This window comes from Rhamphochromis longiceps, linkage group LG13 (genome assembly GCF_057381845.1).
Source record: "Rhamphochromis longiceps isolate RC_006_pf linkage group LG13, R_longiceps_female_GT1.1, whole genome shotgun sequence".
NCBI lineage: Eukaryota > Metazoa > Chordata > Actinopteri > Cichliformes > Cichlidae > Rhamphochromis > Rhamphochromis longiceps.
The window spans coordinates 9,704,814-9,724,726 of record NC_140569.1 but is presented as its reverse complement, the minus strand read 5'-3'; the positions used below and the strand labels follow the sequence as shown (position 1 = coordinate 9,724,726).

Sequence of the window (19,913 nt, the reverse complement as noted above, 5' to 3'; positions counted from 1 at the left end):
GTTATTACTGCAGTTTCAGAGACACAAAATTAAACTTGCAAATGTAATTGGAAAAAAATCCTTTGGAGCCAATGATTGCCTGAAGTCTAGAATCCATGGACATCACTAAATGCTGCGTTTCCTCCCTGCAAAGTCTCCTACTACAGCTGCCTTCATTTAATGCATGCTTGAAAGTCATTGAGGAATATCTCATTTCTTTGCCTTGAGCTTTTGGGTTGCTTTTGCTGTGTACTTTGGGTCATTATTATGCTTATGCTATCATCAATACACATGAATGCCCAGGTTCCACTTGCAGCCATGCATGCCTATGCAACAACACTGCCTACACCACATTTGACAATGATGTGGTATTCTTCAGCTCATAAGCCCATCATTCTAGTGCAAATTAATCTTGTTTTCATATGTCTTCATATGTCACAAGACTTTGTTCACCAAGAACTACAAGTTCTTTCAGCTGTTTTCTGGCAAATTGAATCTTCTTGTTATTGACTTTAAACAACTCTGGGAAATGATTCATGTCATCATGCACTTTTAGTTTTATAGCACTTGTAAGGTGTTTTGGTGTTGCTGATCTGAATAACTGAATAACTACCTAAGTTCAACACATGGAATCAACTCCAGCTCTTTCATCTGCCAGATTATGAGGGAACCAACCTCATGTGGTCAAAATACTGGTCAACTCTTCACTGACTTTCATGCCTCTCAAAAAGGTGGACTATGTACCCTGTATAAATACTTATAGACTTGGCTGTACATGATTATCATTGTGCTAGGTAAAGATCAAGGTATGATACTACATATATACATGATAATACATATTATGTATTAGAATTTCACATAAAGATAACCACAGACAACATAAAGAAACACAAAGTGAAAAAAAAAACGCAAAATGAAAACAAGCCATAATAATTATGAGCTAAAAACTGAATAAAAAACAAGCCAATCGAGTGTGAAATTGTCTGAGTATGTAAATGTATTCCATACTCCAGTGATAAGTGGCAACAAAAAAAAACAGTTGTTACAATACGAGTGAATGCAACTCAATCCCAAGTGAAGGACCTGCCTGGCCTGCCTCATCAAGGGGCTTCTCTCTGCCTCCCCTCATGCTCCACCTCTCTTTCTCTGAGTCTCTCCATCTCTCTCTACACCAGCAAACTGAAAGAGTGAATTTAGCTAAAGGGCATATCATGACTGGTGGGAAAAATGTATTTATGAGTCAAGCTAACGCTTTGAAATGGAAGTCTATAGGAGCCACTACATAGCACCAACTTGTTTCTGACAGAATGCATTCAAAACACCTTCAGCTGTGACTGTGAAAGGGAGGTAAAACATCACAGAAATGAAGGACATTGATCCCTGGAAATATGAATAGTACTTCCTGCCTGCTTGTATGCATTTCCTTATGTTGTTCCTATGAGCTGCGAATAGATCTTGCACTAGCGCCCTTTCATTGGACTAACCCCACACCACCTCCAAAAAACAGTTCACCTTGAGGCTTTTATCCCTGTCAGAGAGCGCAAGTGATAAAATAGTGCTGAATTCCAGCAGAGGGAACTTCAAAGTCAAGATGTGCCTTGAGCGTCGCTCGTTACGTAACATACACTTCAGTAAAGGGTTTATAATATGACTGCAGGGCCACAGAACAAGGATTGGGGTCAGAGCAGAAGCAAACACCAAAACAATGAAAAGACAACCCCAAGGACACATGCAAACACATGGATGCACAAAAACAGTGACTTAACGACACCTCCACATGCCTCACATATTTTTTGCCCTGCACTAGCCTTTACAAACCAAAGGTGCACACACATAATGCTCCAAAAAGTACATGCCGTAATAAATGCATGGACATTTTTTCTGCACAATGTGGCAGCAGGTCTTAAAGGGAGGCAGCAACATATCCTCCCTTACTGTCAAGTTTAAGTGTGTAACGAAACTTGCTCTTTATGCCAGGTGCGGACCAGATGGCACATGAAGCGTTTCTGTAAATCAAAATCCAACAAGTTATTAACTCTCAAGTTTCAGCGTGACTTATGGCTGTTCGCAGCCAGTTTCAATTAGAAGTGTGTCTAAAAGCCTCCAGTGATGTTGAGTTCTGGGCTTTACATTTGTCATTTGAGGTGAAGATGCAGTAGTTTTGAGGAGTGTTCACAGCAGAGCAGATGGGCTGAGTTTTTCTCTGCCGGATGAGCAACAGCATGGCAGTGGGAGGATGCTTCTAACTCGCTCTCACTTCTGTTTAATCTCTTATTTTCTCAATCTGTTGCTGCACATTTTCCTGTCTCCATCAGTCTATATGCTGCAGTACAAGGGACGAGTTTTAACCACATGAAACCAGAAGGTACTGCATGACTACAAATGCCTTCTCTGACTTGCTCTTGCATAGAAACACCATTTTTTTTCTCGAGTATCTTGAGTAAAGATATCAACAAGTGAATAGTTAACAGCTTTTATTTGCTCAGGCATAGCTACAATTGCCATAATTAGTCATACTGGTGCATAATTTAAACTCTGCTAGATTTCTTTGTGTAATTGTGACATGTGATGTGTTGAGAGCCAGATGGCCATATCTGAAGCAAAACGCTAGATTCACAGGCCTGTTTTTTCTAACAGTGGTGCGAAAGGTAATCAGCTCTTTTACATAATGAAATAACTAATCGTGAAAAGAGAGTGCAGTCATACACTATGGTAGATGGCTATTTGAATATTATAGCACAAGTGTCAAGTTCTTCTTTGGCCCCTCTCCACTAAGTTTAATTTAAAAAAAAAAAAATCTTTCAGATATTTGTGACTGAGAAGGAGAAAAGGAAAGAGTTAAAATCCCTTTCTGGACTAATGTGTGTTCAAATGAGATGACAAACTGCTGTCTAAAGACTTAGCAAGAAAACAACATTTATAACAGTGTAGGGAACTGTGCGTTAGTCATGCAAATGACTCAGACATGCATGTTTGTGCTTGTGAGACTGAAGGGACGAAAATAGGACTTAATTCACATTCAACTGTAAAAGTATTTTTTGGAAATTAAATTGATCATATAGGGCGAGTGAAAAATTTGCTTTCCTATTCATTTCCTTAATGTAGAACATTTTCATTTGTACTATGTATTACTCTACAACTTGGCATCATGGTTGATTCAGATACAAGCCACCATCATGAGATTAAAATGCACTTGGAGATATATTAATTGATCCAGTAACTGAAGGCAATATTTTAAATTAGATTTGATAAAAAATGTGTTCCCCAAGGATTCTTCAACATCCAACTTTTGGATGAGGTTTAATAAACTATGTGTTGCTGGGTCAACTTCAGTGAACACCGTGTTCCCAATTAAAAGAATCTAACTCCTCTAAATTAACTTTTAAAATAACTCGGTGATGTATGACTGCAAGCTTTTACTTTCAAATGTAATAATACCCGAAGAAATGCAAAATTATCTCATCTTCTTTATTGTCATTTCTGTGAAAATATTAAACTGTAAATGAAAATAACAGTGCTGAACTTTCACCAGCACAAATCTAATAAATACTAGAACTGCCAAAAGGTTCATTTTGACTAATTTACATTTTAAAAATCACTCCATTTATATGAAACTCCATCATCTAACATTTCACCACTTTTTCTAAAAATGAGTTTATTTATAATGTAGTTAATCTTGGAGCACATGGGATAAAAAGGAACTGCCAACAGAGTTATATTAACCCCAACAGAAATCAATGGGAAATGCTGCGCTCAACAATGTGGCATGCTCAGTTGGCTAGCAACATGTATTGTTTACAGAGATTCATACATGAAGGCTGCTATATAATAACCTAGAGGTAGCTAGATGTCACCAATGCTTTGGCTAATTATGACTCTGGATGTGACTAATAGAAAATATATAGTGGAGTGCAGTTAAAATAAAAAATGAAGAATTATTGCACGACTGACTGAATCTCTCTGGGTATTCTGGCTTCTTCCCACAGTCCAAAGACTTACACCTAGTGGGGTTTGGTTACTGGTGATTCTAAACTGGCTGTAGGTGTGAAATTGAGCATGAATGGTTGTCTGTCTGTGTTGACCCTGTGACAGGCTGGCACTCTGTCCAGGGTGTACCCCACCTCCACCCACCCTATGGTAGCAGGGACAGTCAACCACAATTCTTAATTGGATAAGTGGAAGAAAATGGGTAGAAAGATGAATGGGTCGGGTAGGTGAGGGAGTGTGTGACTGGAAACATATAAAGAAGCAAGCAGGTTGCTGGCTATGTAGAGAAGCCAAACAGAGCACAGCGCAGAGAGTGGAGAACTAATCTGAGCAAATAAAGAGTGAAATGTGGTGCAGAGCAGCCAAATTGGATTGGTTTTGGAGTTGAACGTCAATGCTGAGGAAGGCTGCACACTAGGATGGGTGGTGTTGTAGATTGAACAAGGCTCTCGGATAACATAATAAACACTCACTGATCGACTTTTACAGCAATTAATTTATTTAAATGCATTTCTTATTTTATTGTGGCCAACTGTGTGGTGTATAGTAAGTTACAGGCAATGACCTGCTTCACTTTCAACAGTATACTCTCACTGGTAATTTGCCTAAAGGTTTTATCATGGATCCTTCTCTGTTTGCATCACCAGTAGTTATTATATCAGTAATTCCTTGGAGTTGCTAAATATCATTCACTTTCTATGGACTCTCTAGTTATTGTTGTTTGTTGTTCCTTTGTGGATTCTTAAACATATTTCAACTTTATGATCTGTAATGAAATAATATGAAATCACACAAACTCTTTGTAAATCTAATAAAACCCCCAAAAGTTCTTGTTTGAAGTACTTATTTCGTAAAGTCATAGTTACAGCTAGAAGACTGGTGCTGTTGCAGTGATTCTGGGGGTTTAGAACGTTGGTAGTTGTAGTGTTAAGAAACAAATAAACCTGCATTAGTAGCTTTTGACTTCTTTATTGTGAATTTCACTTTTGATATTAGTATGAATACATGCCTTGACAGTTCAGTGTAGTAAACAGCTCTAATCCAATTCAAAGTTCCTACAAAGTTCATCCAGCCTACTCTTAGTTTACTTTCAACAAAACTTTCAAGGTTGTTGACTTCAGGGAGTATAAAGCAAAAAAGAAACCCTCTTCTGACACTGACAACACTCCATCTCCGTTAATGAAATCACTGAGTCTTGTCCAAGTGTGTGCTGTACTTGGAGAGAGGCCATGAACATCACTTTTGTCTGCGTCGCTCTGACTCTTCTCCATTTTTTTCAGTTACCTCAGCTCTCCGTCATCTCTAGCTCTATTCTTCATCACACTGAGTGTGCCAGAGCCGTGTGCTTTAACTTAATGGGAATTTTTGAAGCTGTAGGTTTTTAGTGTAATTGTACTGGATTAGATGATTTAGATGCATTTTGGTGCACATTTTTCATTTGACGATTCTCTGTATAGCATGTCCTCACATACGAGCACAAATTATTTTTTGACTGCTTGGGGAGGCGGATGAGTATGAAGCGGGGGGGCAGCAGTGATCATTTTATCTTCATTTTTTGGAATTTTTGTAAGCCAGCCTTATTAATAAAAATTAAATTAAATTAACTGCCCAGTCTTAACATGAAAGTGGCTTTTTCAGAGCTTTTCATAAGAGCTGCAGGCTAAAATAAGGCAGGGTGGATAGACTGAACAATAGTAGTACAGTTTTCAGCAGGAAGACCAAAATAGTGTACTAAAAAGAGCCTATGAGCTGAGGGCAGCTGTACAGTCAGGGGATAATTCAGCACTGGTTTGTCACTACTTTTAGTCAACATAGGACAAAGCAACCTTTGCTTTGCAACCAAAAGACGTATTTTGAACAGTTTTTGCCTAAAAGTCTGTATGGAGCCACAAAAGATATTTGGACCTTAAAGTGAAGGCAATAAAGCCTAGTCTCCTTTCCATATTACTAACAAGCACAAATAAAATCCTTTACAACATGTAAACATTCTACAGTAGTATTATTTGATATTTAACTGATATTTATCTAATATTTAACTTTCTAGTTTCCCTATATTAATACCACATTTTTGTTGGATGTATCATGTTACAGTAGGGCTGCTCGATTATGGCAAAAATGATAATCACGATTATTTTCACTGAAATTGAGATCACGATTATTTGACGATATTTATTTAACCCTTTAAGATCTACCATAGAACCAGCTGATCGGATCGGCAAAGCCTGTTTCTGGAATATTATGTTTTTGTTCCTGCAAGCGCTTTTTATGCAATTTTTGCAAAGCTATATGTGGAAGGAAACCGTGACCTAGGACAAGCTGATGGCATAAGATGTAAGTACAACTCCTCTGGTTTCATATGGAGAAAAATTTATTGTGCTAGCTTAGCGGTTCAGGTTCTACAGGGATTTAAAAATAGTTACACAAAACGAGCATGCTGCTCTGACCGGCTTTAAAGGGTTAACAATAACAATGTATTGAATAATGACTTTAAAAAATAATATAAAATAGTGTGCAAATACTGATAACAGTGCAAATGTTTGCAATATAAGAAATAAATGAAAAATGTAAACTTTGCAGTGTTGCTCTGTGGTGCAGCTACGACACCATAGCAAAGTTTACACACTGTGTCTACTTGATCCACGTCTGACTCCGCGAACCCATAATGTTTCCACACCACTGAAGGTTTTTTTTTTTTACCTCTCTTTTCAACCAACGGCAGTCACTCTCCTCTCCAAATAACTTCTGCTTAGCTTTCCGAGCTTCCTTCGGGTCCTCTTAAGTATTCGAAATGCAGAGCAGTGCGCTTGATTTGCCACACGGAGCAGCGCGAGAGTAAAGCATGAGGGAGGGGCTAATAATCGGCTCAGTCATTTTTAATGATCGTTGAAAGCCCAGATCGTAATCGTGATTAAAATTCGATTAATTGAGCAGCCCTATGTTACAGGACAAAAACAATGAATATGTAGGCCTACAAAAATAGCCTGCTTTGATAATAAATAAAGCACATGCAGTATCTCACTAAAGTGAGTACACCCCTCACATTTATTTAAATATTTTGTTATATATCTTTTCGTGGGAGAACAGTAAAGACATGACACATTGATACAATGTAAAGTAGTCAGTGTACAAGTCAGTGTACAGCTTGTACAACAGTGTAAATTTGCTGTCACCGTGCCTATTATGTGACTTTTGGGATTAATACATCTAAATAACTGAACTAAACAAAGCAGTTCTTATCATCCTTAATGTGGACATCTTAAACTGAAATATCAACCTTTAAGTTATGGATGAATTTTGTTGCACCTATTTTTTGGCTTGCCAGGAGATCTTTATGTATTTTTACAGTCTGTAATTTGCCAGAAGCACCGCGTACTGGAAATACAATCCAATCCAAAAGAGACAGTATGAACAGTGTGACAGGTAAAGACTCGCCTACAAAGATATAACTTAGCAGATACTGAAGGAGAGATGAGTAGATCTCTAAGTATTTCTCTTGGCATAAACATCAACTGAAATGAGCTGATACTGTCAGACAGCAAGGAGTAAGTTCATTTCAACAACCTTAAAATAACAATAAAAGGATGTGTGGAATGTATGCATCTACATTCTATTATTAAAATAAAATGTGAAATAACAAACATACATTTTTTTAAACTTTAAAAATTTTTCACCATTACATTCAAAAGTATGTACTTATTCTTATCTACATTTAATGAGTCTTATTAATGTTACACAGCTCCAGCCTTTTGTTTCCCTTCTTCTCACCTTTCGACTTTCAAGATAACTTTCATAACTTTTCCTTCTCTTACACTTCTTCTCTTTCCCTCCTCTTCCCTCCCTCCTGCTGGATGTATTCACTAATGGCATGCCAGCATGATCGTCCTTGGGAGACGAGCCTTTTATTCCAGTAAGCCTTTTTCATTTCATTAGGCCTGGATTTATAGTGGTGCACACTTACGCTCACACTCTCGCACACACGCACAGAGGGTATATTTATAGAAGGCGATGGCACCATAAAAGCGTCCATCGGTTTCCAGGGGGAAGCCTAATGCCTGTGACACCACTTTTATTTATGCAGACAGGAGCTGTAGGGAAGACTATCAATGACACACACACACACACACACACACACACACACACACACACACACACACACACACACACACACACACACACACACACACACACACACACACACACACACACACACTCTAATGACATGTGTGTATGGAATAGATCTGGAAACAGTCACAAAAAATTAAAAATCATACATATGTGTATATAAAATATATAACTTATATTTAAGGTATAGACAAACAGGTATTCAATGAAAATCAGATATTCCACGTGTGTGCACCCCCGTCTCTGCTGCACATCTGGGTCTTCCTGCATCTGTGACCTTGTAGTGTTACCCCCATTAGTTCAGTAGGGTCCATTAGCACTAATTGAATTAAGGTAAGTTCCAGGATCACTAAGACAGAATCTAAATGAACTGTCTATGCAGTGTAGCTTTATTCTGTTTCTCTTTCTTTCTCTCTCTCTCACACACACACTGCCTTCAAAATACAATTTTTCTTTATCCTGAAGCACACACGACTGCAGTGCAAAGTGTCACTTAGCTACCAGGTTCACCAGATTTCAACATGAATCCTCATATCTTTTACAAGTTACATGTAGTATTAGGCCATATTTTTCATGCTGAAATATTCAGATTTAAGCATCAGCGGTAATCAAGTTTTAAAAATCTATTAATCTTCTCAGTGGAGACGGATATACTACATGCTATAAGGCTATAGGACAATTTAATCCATTTAACTCTATGTTGCTCCATGTTTACTACACCACTCGTCAGCAGTGAAGCAGGTACTTTCAGCTACATCAGCATTTAGTAGGGTTTTAGCGTGTGTGCCACCACACGCTAAAACCGTAATAAAGGCAAACATGCATTTATTACGGCATGTTTGCCTCTTTCTTTCATTCTTTAGTTTGTGAAATAAAACGAACAAAAGCTGAAACAGAAAGACTCCTTTGCCTCTTGCTATATTACATCACTTTTACTGCTTGTTAGGAAGCTTTTATTGTACCCCTGTTAACATAACTGTTTCTTTCAACTCAGTTGCTGTTATCTTCACATTACCAGTGTCTCATTAGCTCCATTTTTAATGTACGAGGTTGTGCACCCACAGAAAAACATGGAGCAAGACAGTAGCCCATGACAGTAGCATGCTATGCAGTAATGACTGTCACATCGCGCTGCAATTAAACACATGTAAATAAACTGGGGGAATAACATAAATGCACTTTTTGTCTTTCCTTTTGTCTATTCTGGTCCCACAGTAATTTATCATCTTAATAATAAATACCAATTCAGTAAATTTACAAACTGTATTTGAATGCAACATTCTAGCAAAGCAATCCTGAAGTCAAGTCTCGAGGTGCCTTGACGTAAATGCAGCTTATTAATTTCAAGCTATAATTATTGGACTGAAATAAAGGCAGTTCACTGGATCTCTAGCATGCTGCTCATTAATTGCACAACCCTATACTATTTATCACCTGGATGGAAACAATATAACACTTTTCTGGCTTGCATCAGCTTCAGGAAGTCTTGGTGCCACTTTCATTTTCTCCAGTCTTGGGTAAAACACTCAAGACTAAAGGAGAATGTTTGTTTATTGGATCGTTGACTTCAACGGTTGGAAAATTTGGCCTGAAAATGTCATACCAGTAATGAAAAGGCAACTGATTATATTACAACTTCATTCCTTCCACAGTTCTCTTATCATGGGACAAATGACACAAAATGGTACTAGTCTTACCTTTTTCTTGTCCAGTTCAGCTTCTACAGTCTAGTTAATGACTGCCTAAAGGGCAATTCCTAATCGTCAACAGTCTCATAGACATTCTTTTGGCGAGAAACTACAATCAAAACCGTCTGATATCAAAAACAACGCTGCTCTAATCTGAACCTGACATCCAGCCGCAGTGCCATCATTAGTGTGATGGTAACTCTCTTCTTTGTTATTATGTCTCCACTGACGCATGTGACATCGTCAGGTCAAACTAAAATGACCAAATTTTCTTCTTTATCCAGCTTACTGTTATTTTCAAAAAGTAGTCATTACATAACTTAACTAGGAGAGACTGAGCTTTTTTACAATTAAAATATCCCTTAAATCAGGAGTGGGGAACTCCAGGCCTCAAGGGCCAGTGTCCTGCAGGTTTTAGATCTCACCCTGGGTCAACACACCTGAATCAAATGATTAGTTCATTACCAGGCCTCTGGAGAACTTCAAGACATGTTGAGGAGGTTACTTAGCCATTTAAATCAGCTGTGTTGGATCAAGGACACATCTAAAACTTGCAGGACACCGGCCCTCGAGGCCTGGGGTTGCCCCACCCCTGCCTTATATTGACAGCATAAAAGTTACACTGCAAGACAGTTTCAGGAATACTAAAAACCTCCAATGGTCTTCAGGATTTTAAGGGTCAATTGTGATCTTAATAAACTGCATACTGTGTGAAATTCTAAAAGAAAAAAAAACTGCAATTATATCCACCAAACTCTTGAATGAACAGCTTTGCTTTAGGGCTAATTGTATGCTTGGTTTCATACATGAAGCAAACGTGACCTAGATATTACACTATTTGACTTCAGGGAGTGCTAAACCAGTCCAACTGCTCAAATGCTGCTGCTTAGTTCTCAAATGGAGCTACCCTTGCTCAGCAAATTTGCCCCTATCACCATCCATGTGTACACACCACACTGGATTTTCCACTGCTTTGAAATACTTGAAAACTGTTTGCTCCCTTTGAGGCTTTCTGCAATATTTTAATGTACAGTCAGATTTATTTAGAAAATGACACATAAAACAAAATAAGCTAGAAGTTCCTAGGAGTCTGGGGGCTATCAGTACAGCTGTATTTTGTCCAGTCAGCTAATGCAGAGAGATGAAACGGTTCTTATTAACTTGGTTGGGGTAATAAACCAGCAATTAAAATGAAGTGAAACAATTAAACCGTCAAAAACGTATTCTCTTGATGAAAACTGTTAATTTGATGACAATGCTGCACAAGGGATCATCCTCATTTATTAACAATACAGCCTTTTTTACATTTTTGAAACAATTTAAACGCAACTGTTAATCAACATTGTCGAAAACGTTGTAGAGTGTGTCGTTCAGTAAACAGAAAGGGACAAGAGACACTAACCTCGATGACACGTGAATCGAAATCCTCGTAGGTTTCTGTGGACAGAGGAAAGAAAGACAAAGAAAGAAAGAAGTTCAGATAACAAAGCTTTAACACGCAAATGCATTTAAGCGCACACATCCGTACACACATACACTATAAACCGATTAACCAGGCGAGCGTAACAAATACCCAGAAGCCCTTGCAGCAGCGTAACGGGTCTGCACTTTTCATTGTCAGTGACCTTTGAAGGATGTTACTCTCCCAAATGCACCCCGTTCACTTCTAACCAATTAACAACAAACAAAGGAGAGCTGACTCAAAGGCTCCAAGGGGAGGACACACACACGCACACACACCCCCACCACAGCTGGTATATTGACCCAACATCTGTAGGAGACCAAAGCTGATCAGAGAGAAGTAATCAATTTCCAGCTCCCTTCACATCACATTCACCAAACCCCGAGTGTATCCTTGGAAGCGCGAGAACAACAACGTCAGGACAGCGCGTGAAAGAAGGTGTTCGGGCATGCAGGGGGGAAGGTGTGTATGTCAAGGTGTGAGAGGGCTTGTTAGCATAGAGGCAAGTGCAAAGGGAAGAGAGATATAAAACTAAGGAGGATGTGAACCAAGCAGAATCTTGTTCCCTCATCCTTTGTGGTTCGAGGTAAACAAGCTCAACTCCAGCAAAGACTAATGTTTAAAGATATAATGAGGCTGGGAACAGGAGGCTAGCTGCTTCATCAGTGAATCAGCCGGAATTAGCCAACAGTGTTCCTCAGAGTTTCAGATGAAGAGTTGACTGGGCAGGAGCCCAACACTACGGGCTTCAGAGCAAAGCTCTCTATATGCACCGGCATTTGGCCGAACAGCTGGTTACATTATCATATTAAGTTTTTACTCTAAAAATAGTTTTTGATCATTGGACTATGATGCATGACACATGTACATCGTATGGCCAGTGAAAAAGATTCATTTTCCAATGATTTTGGATTTTTTGTTAATCACTCGTGAAGCAAATAAAATCAGATGATCACAGACACAGGATAAGATACAAACTTAAGACATTCATACAAAAGATATAAATATATTTGTTTTCCCAACTTTCATCAGCGGTTTACTTTTTGAATTATCCTGTCACTGAGTTCTTTGGTTTAAAAATCTCCACAAAATTAGTTTATTTCTATTAAATAAGAGTGCATTTATGTTTCTAGCAAGAATACATCAACAGTCACTGTGGAATATATTGACCAAACTTTGTGTGAAAGATTTTAAATTACCTTTCATAAGTTTTAATTGATCATTAGTTGTCAATAATTAAAGTCTTATGGGCTCCACTGTAAAAGGGGTTGGAGATGGATTTTAAACCCACTAAATGATCAGCAAAAGCAAATTTGTTTCAAGAACAATCACAATAGGATGTTTTAAAGCTATCGGCAATTCATGACACTCATTATGCGATTTCTTTCTAGTAGGATAACTCCGAAGTCGGTACCAAGTCTACATAAAAATAATGTAAACGTTACAATAATCACTTTTCCTTTAGTTCAAAAAGCACCAGAGAGGCAACTGATTCGGGAGATAATGTGCAACAACAAAAACAACAGAATCCTAGGCAAAAATGTGTCAGGAGACTGACATCTGGATCTGTAAAAAGAATTAAAAATAACAAGTTTCATATACAAACTTTATACCAAGAAAATGTGATGAAAATACTGGTGCTTGTGTTAGCATTCTGAACAAGCTACATACAGTTACAGTCTGTTACATTTTGCTTCACAGAGACTTTATCCTTGTCCCAACCAATTATAAGGACCTATCATTGCTGTCATGGTCCACATGACTGTGATTTGTAGTCACATTTCTGGGAAGTGGCACATCAGGTTACAGGTTACAGCTGTGGTGTGCTGTAAATTGAGTTTTAAGGCTGTGGTTATAAGACATTCCATTCAAGGTGTGATGGACCAACAGCCCTGCATGGTTCATTGCAAAGTAACAGTGTGGTCATTTGGGTTTCTTGTACAGGAACAGGGGGGAAAAGGCAAACAGCGTGGGAGGAACGAGAGAAGCCGAGAGGGTGATGGAAAAGGAAATGGAAGAGAGAAAATAATGAATTGAGAAATGACTGGAAGACATGAGGAATGGGAATAGGAAAAGAAATCTGGGGTAAAAAGACAAAGAGTGAACAGGAAAGCCACAGAGAGCAAAAAAGAGAGGGATGTCTTTCTAAATTAGGAAATTGTCCCATTTGACACTTTTGTCAAATTCTCATTTTCATCTCTAGCAGTGAGCCCCCATGCTGACCTCCTTCTGCTCTCTCTCTATCGCACACATACACACCCAGCATGCCTCTTATTACACTTGTATTGCTTCATCCACCTCATCTCTCTCCATCACTATAGTCATCATAACGTCTCGCTGTGTCTTTCAGTGTATATCTAAGTGAGGTGCCCCTCTGAGACCTGCTGTGTCATGATCTAGACTCTTGTTACTCCATGAGAGTGAGGTGGAGATGTCTGCACTGTGACGGTCAGCTCAAGCTGGTTGTATTTTGTTCTGCTACTTTTCTGGATTCACTAAAGACTGTTGTAAATACAACAAGGAGCAAATTGAAGGACACTGTTACCTAAACCAAGTAGGTCATGTTTTTGAAAGCATTTACGGCTCATTTTACTTGTAAACGCAGTAGTTCGAAAGGTTCTGATAAAACTTTGTATGGGTGTAGAGCAATGAGTGGGGTCATATTAAAAATCCATTAAAATTTGGCTTGCATCCACCACGGTCTACAACTTAATGATTTAGAGTTGAAAATTGACAAAAAGCCTTAAAACTATATCTACATAATTAACTACAGTACTGTGGGACGATTTCAAATATCATTGACCTCTGACCTCTCCTTTGCTGTCAACAGATTGACCTGAGAGTCAAAGTGATAAATAGCTCTATATAGCATTATTAAGATGACAAAAGGTTTTCCGGTTGAAATACTTTTTGAGCATAGTTGATTAATTTTAACAGTGTAACGGTATAACAGCAAGACTTTGTGAGCATTTAGGTATGATTTACCTCCATTGGGTCCAGGGTCAGGCGGCCCCAGGCTGATTCCCCCCCAGGAGTTTCCTGTCCAACCTCTCTCCCTCTTCACCTTCATCTTCCTCCTTCTCTCCCACTCATCCCTCTGACGCACTGCAGAAAAACACAACAGACGAATTTTTGCAGAGGTCACAGCTGACTACAAGGAGCACAACACGATAAACATCAAAGGTGCTATCTGTCAATGTCAAATTAACTGTGTAATTACTATTAACAAATGAGATCACAGTGGAGACAAATTAGCGGCTTCTATGTCCCAACAGTGGCGCTTGTTTTTCAAGATTAAGACCTCATTTACCCCCACCGCTCCTTCTTGGTGGCTCGTGAAAAGTTAATTTATTTTTCCAGAAAAATGATTTTTCTTTGGCTTTTCTAACGCTCAGAAGCGGAATATAAGCTGACAACTGATGGACAGCTGTGATATTGGATAACATAGCTGGCAAAATGTCAGTGCATTCATAAAGTTGCACAGGTTTGTGATCATTTTGTGCTTCTGCGCAGATAACAGTGACATGTGATGGGATATTTGTGTGTCTTCACCTAGTTCAGCTTGAACCTCCTGCTGCTCAGCTTCGCCTCTTCGACTCATGCTCTGCAAAGCGCCATCCTTCAACACTGGACTGTTGAGTCCAGGCCACAGAAAACCGCCACGACCTGGAGGTTAAAAAGAGAAAAAAAGGAAATCAATTACAGGAATAAAGAATGAGAGGAAGAGAAATTAGTACTAATTATTTTGCAAACATTTGTATTTTCTTTGTATATATGGATCTAAGGCCATGATACTTGCAGTGTGTGGATAAAAACAGCTGTTGACAGCTGTGGACACCGAGTGAAAATAGTTGTTCCCATTATCTTCCATACCTGAGAGAGCTCTGCGGGATTCCAAAATGATGGATGCTCTCTTGCAGAGCATTAATAATTTAACACTAAGTAATGAATATTCTAGTTTGTCATCCTCATCAGCTGCTTCTTAGCTTCAGCGTGAGTGTCAGTGTGTGATTGGCAGCGCTTGTGTTAACAGCTGAGCAGGAGAAATTTATGCACTTCAGAACAAAGGAAATCATTTAGACAATTCAATTGTATTATTTAAAGAGAAAATTATAGGAATTAGATTTTCTGTGTTTTACCAGCTTTACTCTTCTGTCAAGAAGTGAATTAAAGAAAGGCACGCAGTGGAAGTCTCACCCTCTCCAATGGTCTGTCCTCGGTTCAGATCTCTCCTTAGTTTGCGATTGGTACGCTTCCCTCGACCCTTTCTTGCTCCAGCACCGGACTCAGCCAACACACCTCTCCATAGCTCTTCAGCCGTTACTGTAAACACACACACTCACAGTTAAACACACACACATTAAACAAAAATGGTCATACCATGTTTGAGAATAAAGGTTATCTATGGTTGTGGATGGTTATTGAGTTATGACTGACAAGCCGTTAGGCAGTGAAGAAGCGGTTTCACAGTCCAAGCCACACCTCTTGTCACATCTGTCTTTTTATGACTAACATGGTGGTGAAAATCTAGAGACTTCAGAAACCAATGGTTAAAGTCCCGGTAGTTACAACCATCTTTCAGACTGTCTGTGATTTTACCTTTGTTTAGTTCTTATCACTCTTATCAAGGTCTTTTCTCAACATCTTTTATGGTTCACATATTTAAAAGTTTTATTTTTCTTACATGAAAATGTAAAAAAGGCTTTAAATGTTTGTTTTCTACAGATTAGCTGTATGAAACTAGCCTTTTTCTCCAAATGCATTAAAGGTTTTAGAATTTCACTGTCAGTAAATGACAGATTTGTTTTTCTGATTACTTGAGACCTAAAACAATTCATACACGAAAGATAAAACTAAATGATTAGTATTTGACAGCTGATAAATCACTTAAATGACTTTTGATTAAAAAATGAAAATATTAAATACGTTTTCAAATGTGAGAATTCACTGCTTTTCTTGGTCTCACATTGGGGTAAATTTGTATTTGGGGCTTCCTGTAATTGTTGGACAGACAAAACAAGACGATAGTTATTTTCAGCACCTCACTGAGTGAGCTAATACCAGAGGACTGTTAGCAGTGACAACAATTTGAAACAGATTAAAATATAAGACACACCTGAAACAGTCTTATTAAAACAAGTGTCTCTTCTGCTAGCAGGAAAAATGCTGCCAGCAGAGTAGATTTAACTACTCATCTGCCACACCTTCACCTTGACTTTCGCTCAACTCACCAAGTCAAAACACTTAAGAGTCAAAAGATCATAAACATTTCAGAATTTGGGTCCGTCCTCTCAGAGCTGACAAATAAAAATGTTAAACAGTAATCTCACAATGTAAGATCTAACTAATGTAATGTGAGAATGCTTGGAGCCTTGCCCCTTTAAAAGCCACAAATAAGGATGTTCAGTAAGTGACATAAGGGAGCACCAGGGACCGTAACTAAAAGCTAATAAATTTGCAGTGGCTATACAGCAATCACTGTAAAGTGGTAATTCATCACCAAAGGCCCAAGTAAGGATCTGCAGTACATCCACTGATTCAGACATATCTGAAAATCAGTAAGCAACATGCACAATAAAAAGTTAAATAGCCCAATTAAATATTTATAAGCGAATACTTAAAGAGTCTTCCTGGAGAAATACAAGCCAGGGACAGAGTCAATGTAACGCGACAGGCTGTTTGACAGTGTGTTTTTCATGTAATCACAATTCAAACTGAAAGTGTGACGTGTTGACAGGCACAACATTTTCTTAATTACACGAGAAATGCTGAGGCATTGACTGTAAATGATTAAGACTGAAAAAAGGAGTAGTTATGAAGCGGGTGATGAAGCATGGCAGAGAAAGCAGGAGATAAAAAGAGATGTTTTGACAGCTTCATATATGCCCACTTCAAACACTGTCATCAGTCCTGACATGAATTCCAAACAAGCTCTGCTAACGTGCATTTACCAGTGAGAACATCCCTTTGAACATGGCCAGATGAATCCGGACACTATAATAATATGCACCCATTTAGAGCAGGGCGATATGACCAAAAATATTTATCACGATATACATTTGAAAATTTGCGATAACGATATAACTGACGATGTAATTGACACTAGACAAAATTAGAGATGGCACGATACCACTTTTTTATGTCCGATACCGATATCATAAATTTGGATATCTGCCGATACCGATATGAATCCGATATAGTGTTTTTTAATCAACAAAACTGTTTTTTTAAATATCTTGCTGCATTTTGTATAAGTTCATACTCAAGTTTAAAACCACAACTACACTAAAGCTATTCTGTTATACCTGTATGCAAAAAAAATATTTCATAGTTCAGCAATACTGATCAATCTAATAAACTTAAACCTACACCATCCTCCCTATTCTGGTATTTTAAAGAGTACTTAGCGTAAATATTAAGCAACCAAACTAATAGGGTTCCAACTCCCAGCAACCACCCCTCACGCGCCACCTCATGATGCTTAATTGACGTAATCAACCTTAATTTGATGCAGTGTGAAAAAAAATGCACAGAAATCAATTCTTTTTCAAGAAATATTAAATAGATTCAACATCTTTCTTCAACAAAATTGCAGACTGCACAGATGGTACCTTCCCAAAGGAAAAAGTACTATAGCTTACTAGGGTATATATATTAGACTTAATAGTTACTATATACAGTAATGGACTTCTATTCATTTTACATCAAATTAAAACTTTGGGTGTCAGATAATTATTTATTAAAAGCTAGACATTTTAAATGAGAATAAGAAAGAAAAGTATGTCTTTGTGCCCCCTTTTCCCTGTTCATGCCCTATCGGCCCCCCTGGCTAAACTTTGCTAGATCCGCCCCTGCACAGTTACCAGCGTCAGCTACGTAGAAAAAGATCCTGGTGTAGAAAGTAATATTAAATAAATTCTAACAACAGCTTATCAAGCTTAAACGTGCTGCTGTTGTTTATCCACTGGTTTCCTCTTTCTGGTGCAAAGTGGGCCAAAAACAAACATGAGAGACGGACTCGCGACAGAAAAGCCGATCAGCTGATCATTAAGCAGTTTCATGATTGAAGTAGCAGCAAGAAGAGGCAGTCGCTCCATATATCATTTGTTAAGCTTAACGCAGGAATGCTTTACAAACATTCAGAGATGGACATAAACACTTGCTTTACTTCTCTCGGGATAACTTTGTCGGAGATGAAATGCCGGGTTGCTAGCGAAGCTCCAAATGCTATCCAGACCACCGACAGGTCCTGCATGCCACAGCCGCTCTATCACGTGATGCATACTGCTCCGACGTGCTAACGTTCTGAGGCGAGTTACGGCGTGTTGCAAGTTTTGTGAGGTGCTTTCGTGATATTTAATGGATCGGATTACATTTTTTATTTTTCTCCGATATCCGATCCAGTAATTTAGGTCAGTATCGGACCGATACCGATACGTAATATCGGATCGGTCCATCTCTAGACAAAATACTTTACAACTCCACAATTTTATTAGGGCAAAAAAACCCATCAATGTATTTTCACTTAAACAAGGAGCTGTTTTTTTTATGTGCATTAAAGTTATATAAAAATTTAACAGTGCAAATGCAAATTCCTCGCTGACAGTTTAACCAAAAGGCATTTCCAGTGGAAATTGGCCGACATATCCTCAGCATAACCATGTATAATATCCACAAAACTGAAAAAGAGGTTATACACACGCAATACGGTAATATTATGTTGAAGCACAGTACGTATCACTCCGCGAGGCTCCTGCCTAATATAGCCGTAATGCTCCGACAAGCCATCAAGTGGTGCAGGTTCGTAGCTTAGCAAAGTCGTACTAAAACATTGGACAGATTTTCGAGCGCCGTGTACGACATAAAATCGTTTCGAGGTCAGTAAACAAAACCAGAATTAATATATAAGGCACACCGGATTATAAGGGGCACTGTCGATTTTCAGAAAAATCAAAGGATTGGAAAATACGGCACACTTAAAATCAAACAACACAGTAATAACGATGGTCCGCTAGCATGCTCTACCAAAAATAGTGCTTTGTTGTGTATCTGACGGACGAAAGCTAAACTAGTTCCACACCACTGAAGCTGCAGCATTATTACAAACCCATTCTGGTTCATCCGCTTCATTTAACGATCCACTTTCGCTCTTCTCATTCTGCGTTGCAGCCATGTGCGTATGTAAACACAGGCACTGCGTATGCGCGTTTTACCCACATTCTATCGCGATATTTCATTTTCTTGTCGTTGCCCAACATTATACCGGTATTACCGTGAACGGTATGATATGGCCCAGCCCTACAGCCATTAACATTTGGTTTCAAGAAATCACCTGTAACTGTCTCGATTGTTGTACAGGCTTTAAGCAAAGCCTGAAGAACGTCACTGCTGAGATTTTCTCCCATTCAGACTGACCATGAGTAAGTGTTAATAATGTTAATATGTTCCACTGATCCAATTAATTCACAACACTTGAGGAAAATACATTTTATGAACTGTTGTGTTTTTCATTTTTGTTGTTTTGGGATTTGTTATACTTGTGCTTTGCTACTGTTTTCATTTTTGAAATGGAGTAGTTGATAAGTTTTGAAACTCAGGGCCATCCCTGTTATAACCTGTGTTATATAAGGAGACAACTTAAAACATTCTAAACAGCTATGCTTTTGCAAGTCATG

At 38.5% G+C, this 19,913-nt stretch overlaps 2 protein-coding genes across 3 annotated transcripts in view; both read right to left on the bottom strand.

Annotated features, from left to right (window-relative positions):
- The window catches only part of LOC146655355 (uncharacterized), a 330,938-nt gene that overhangs the window by 56,694 nt on the left and 254,331 nt on the right, over window positions 1-19,913 (bottom strand). The gene's annotated exons all lie outside the window — the stretch shown is intronic.
- Window positions 1-19,913, bottom strand: part of mrps5 (mitochondrial ribosomal protein S5) — a 31,340-nt gene that overhangs the window by 9,539 nt on the left and 1,888 nt on the right. The window contains exons 3-6 of the mRNA XM_085427984.1: window positions 15,436-15,561; window positions 14,791-14,904; window positions 14,224-14,343; window positions 11,179-11,213 (exon numbers count right to left, since the gene is read on the bottom strand). Coding sequence (XP_085284110.1) covers window positions 11,179-11,213; window positions 14,224-14,343; window positions 14,791-14,904; window positions 15,436-15,561 — 395 coding nt within the window. The remainder of the gene's footprint in view (window positions 1-11,178; window positions 11,214-14,223; window positions 14,344-14,790; window positions 14,905-15,435; window positions 15,562-19,913) is intronic.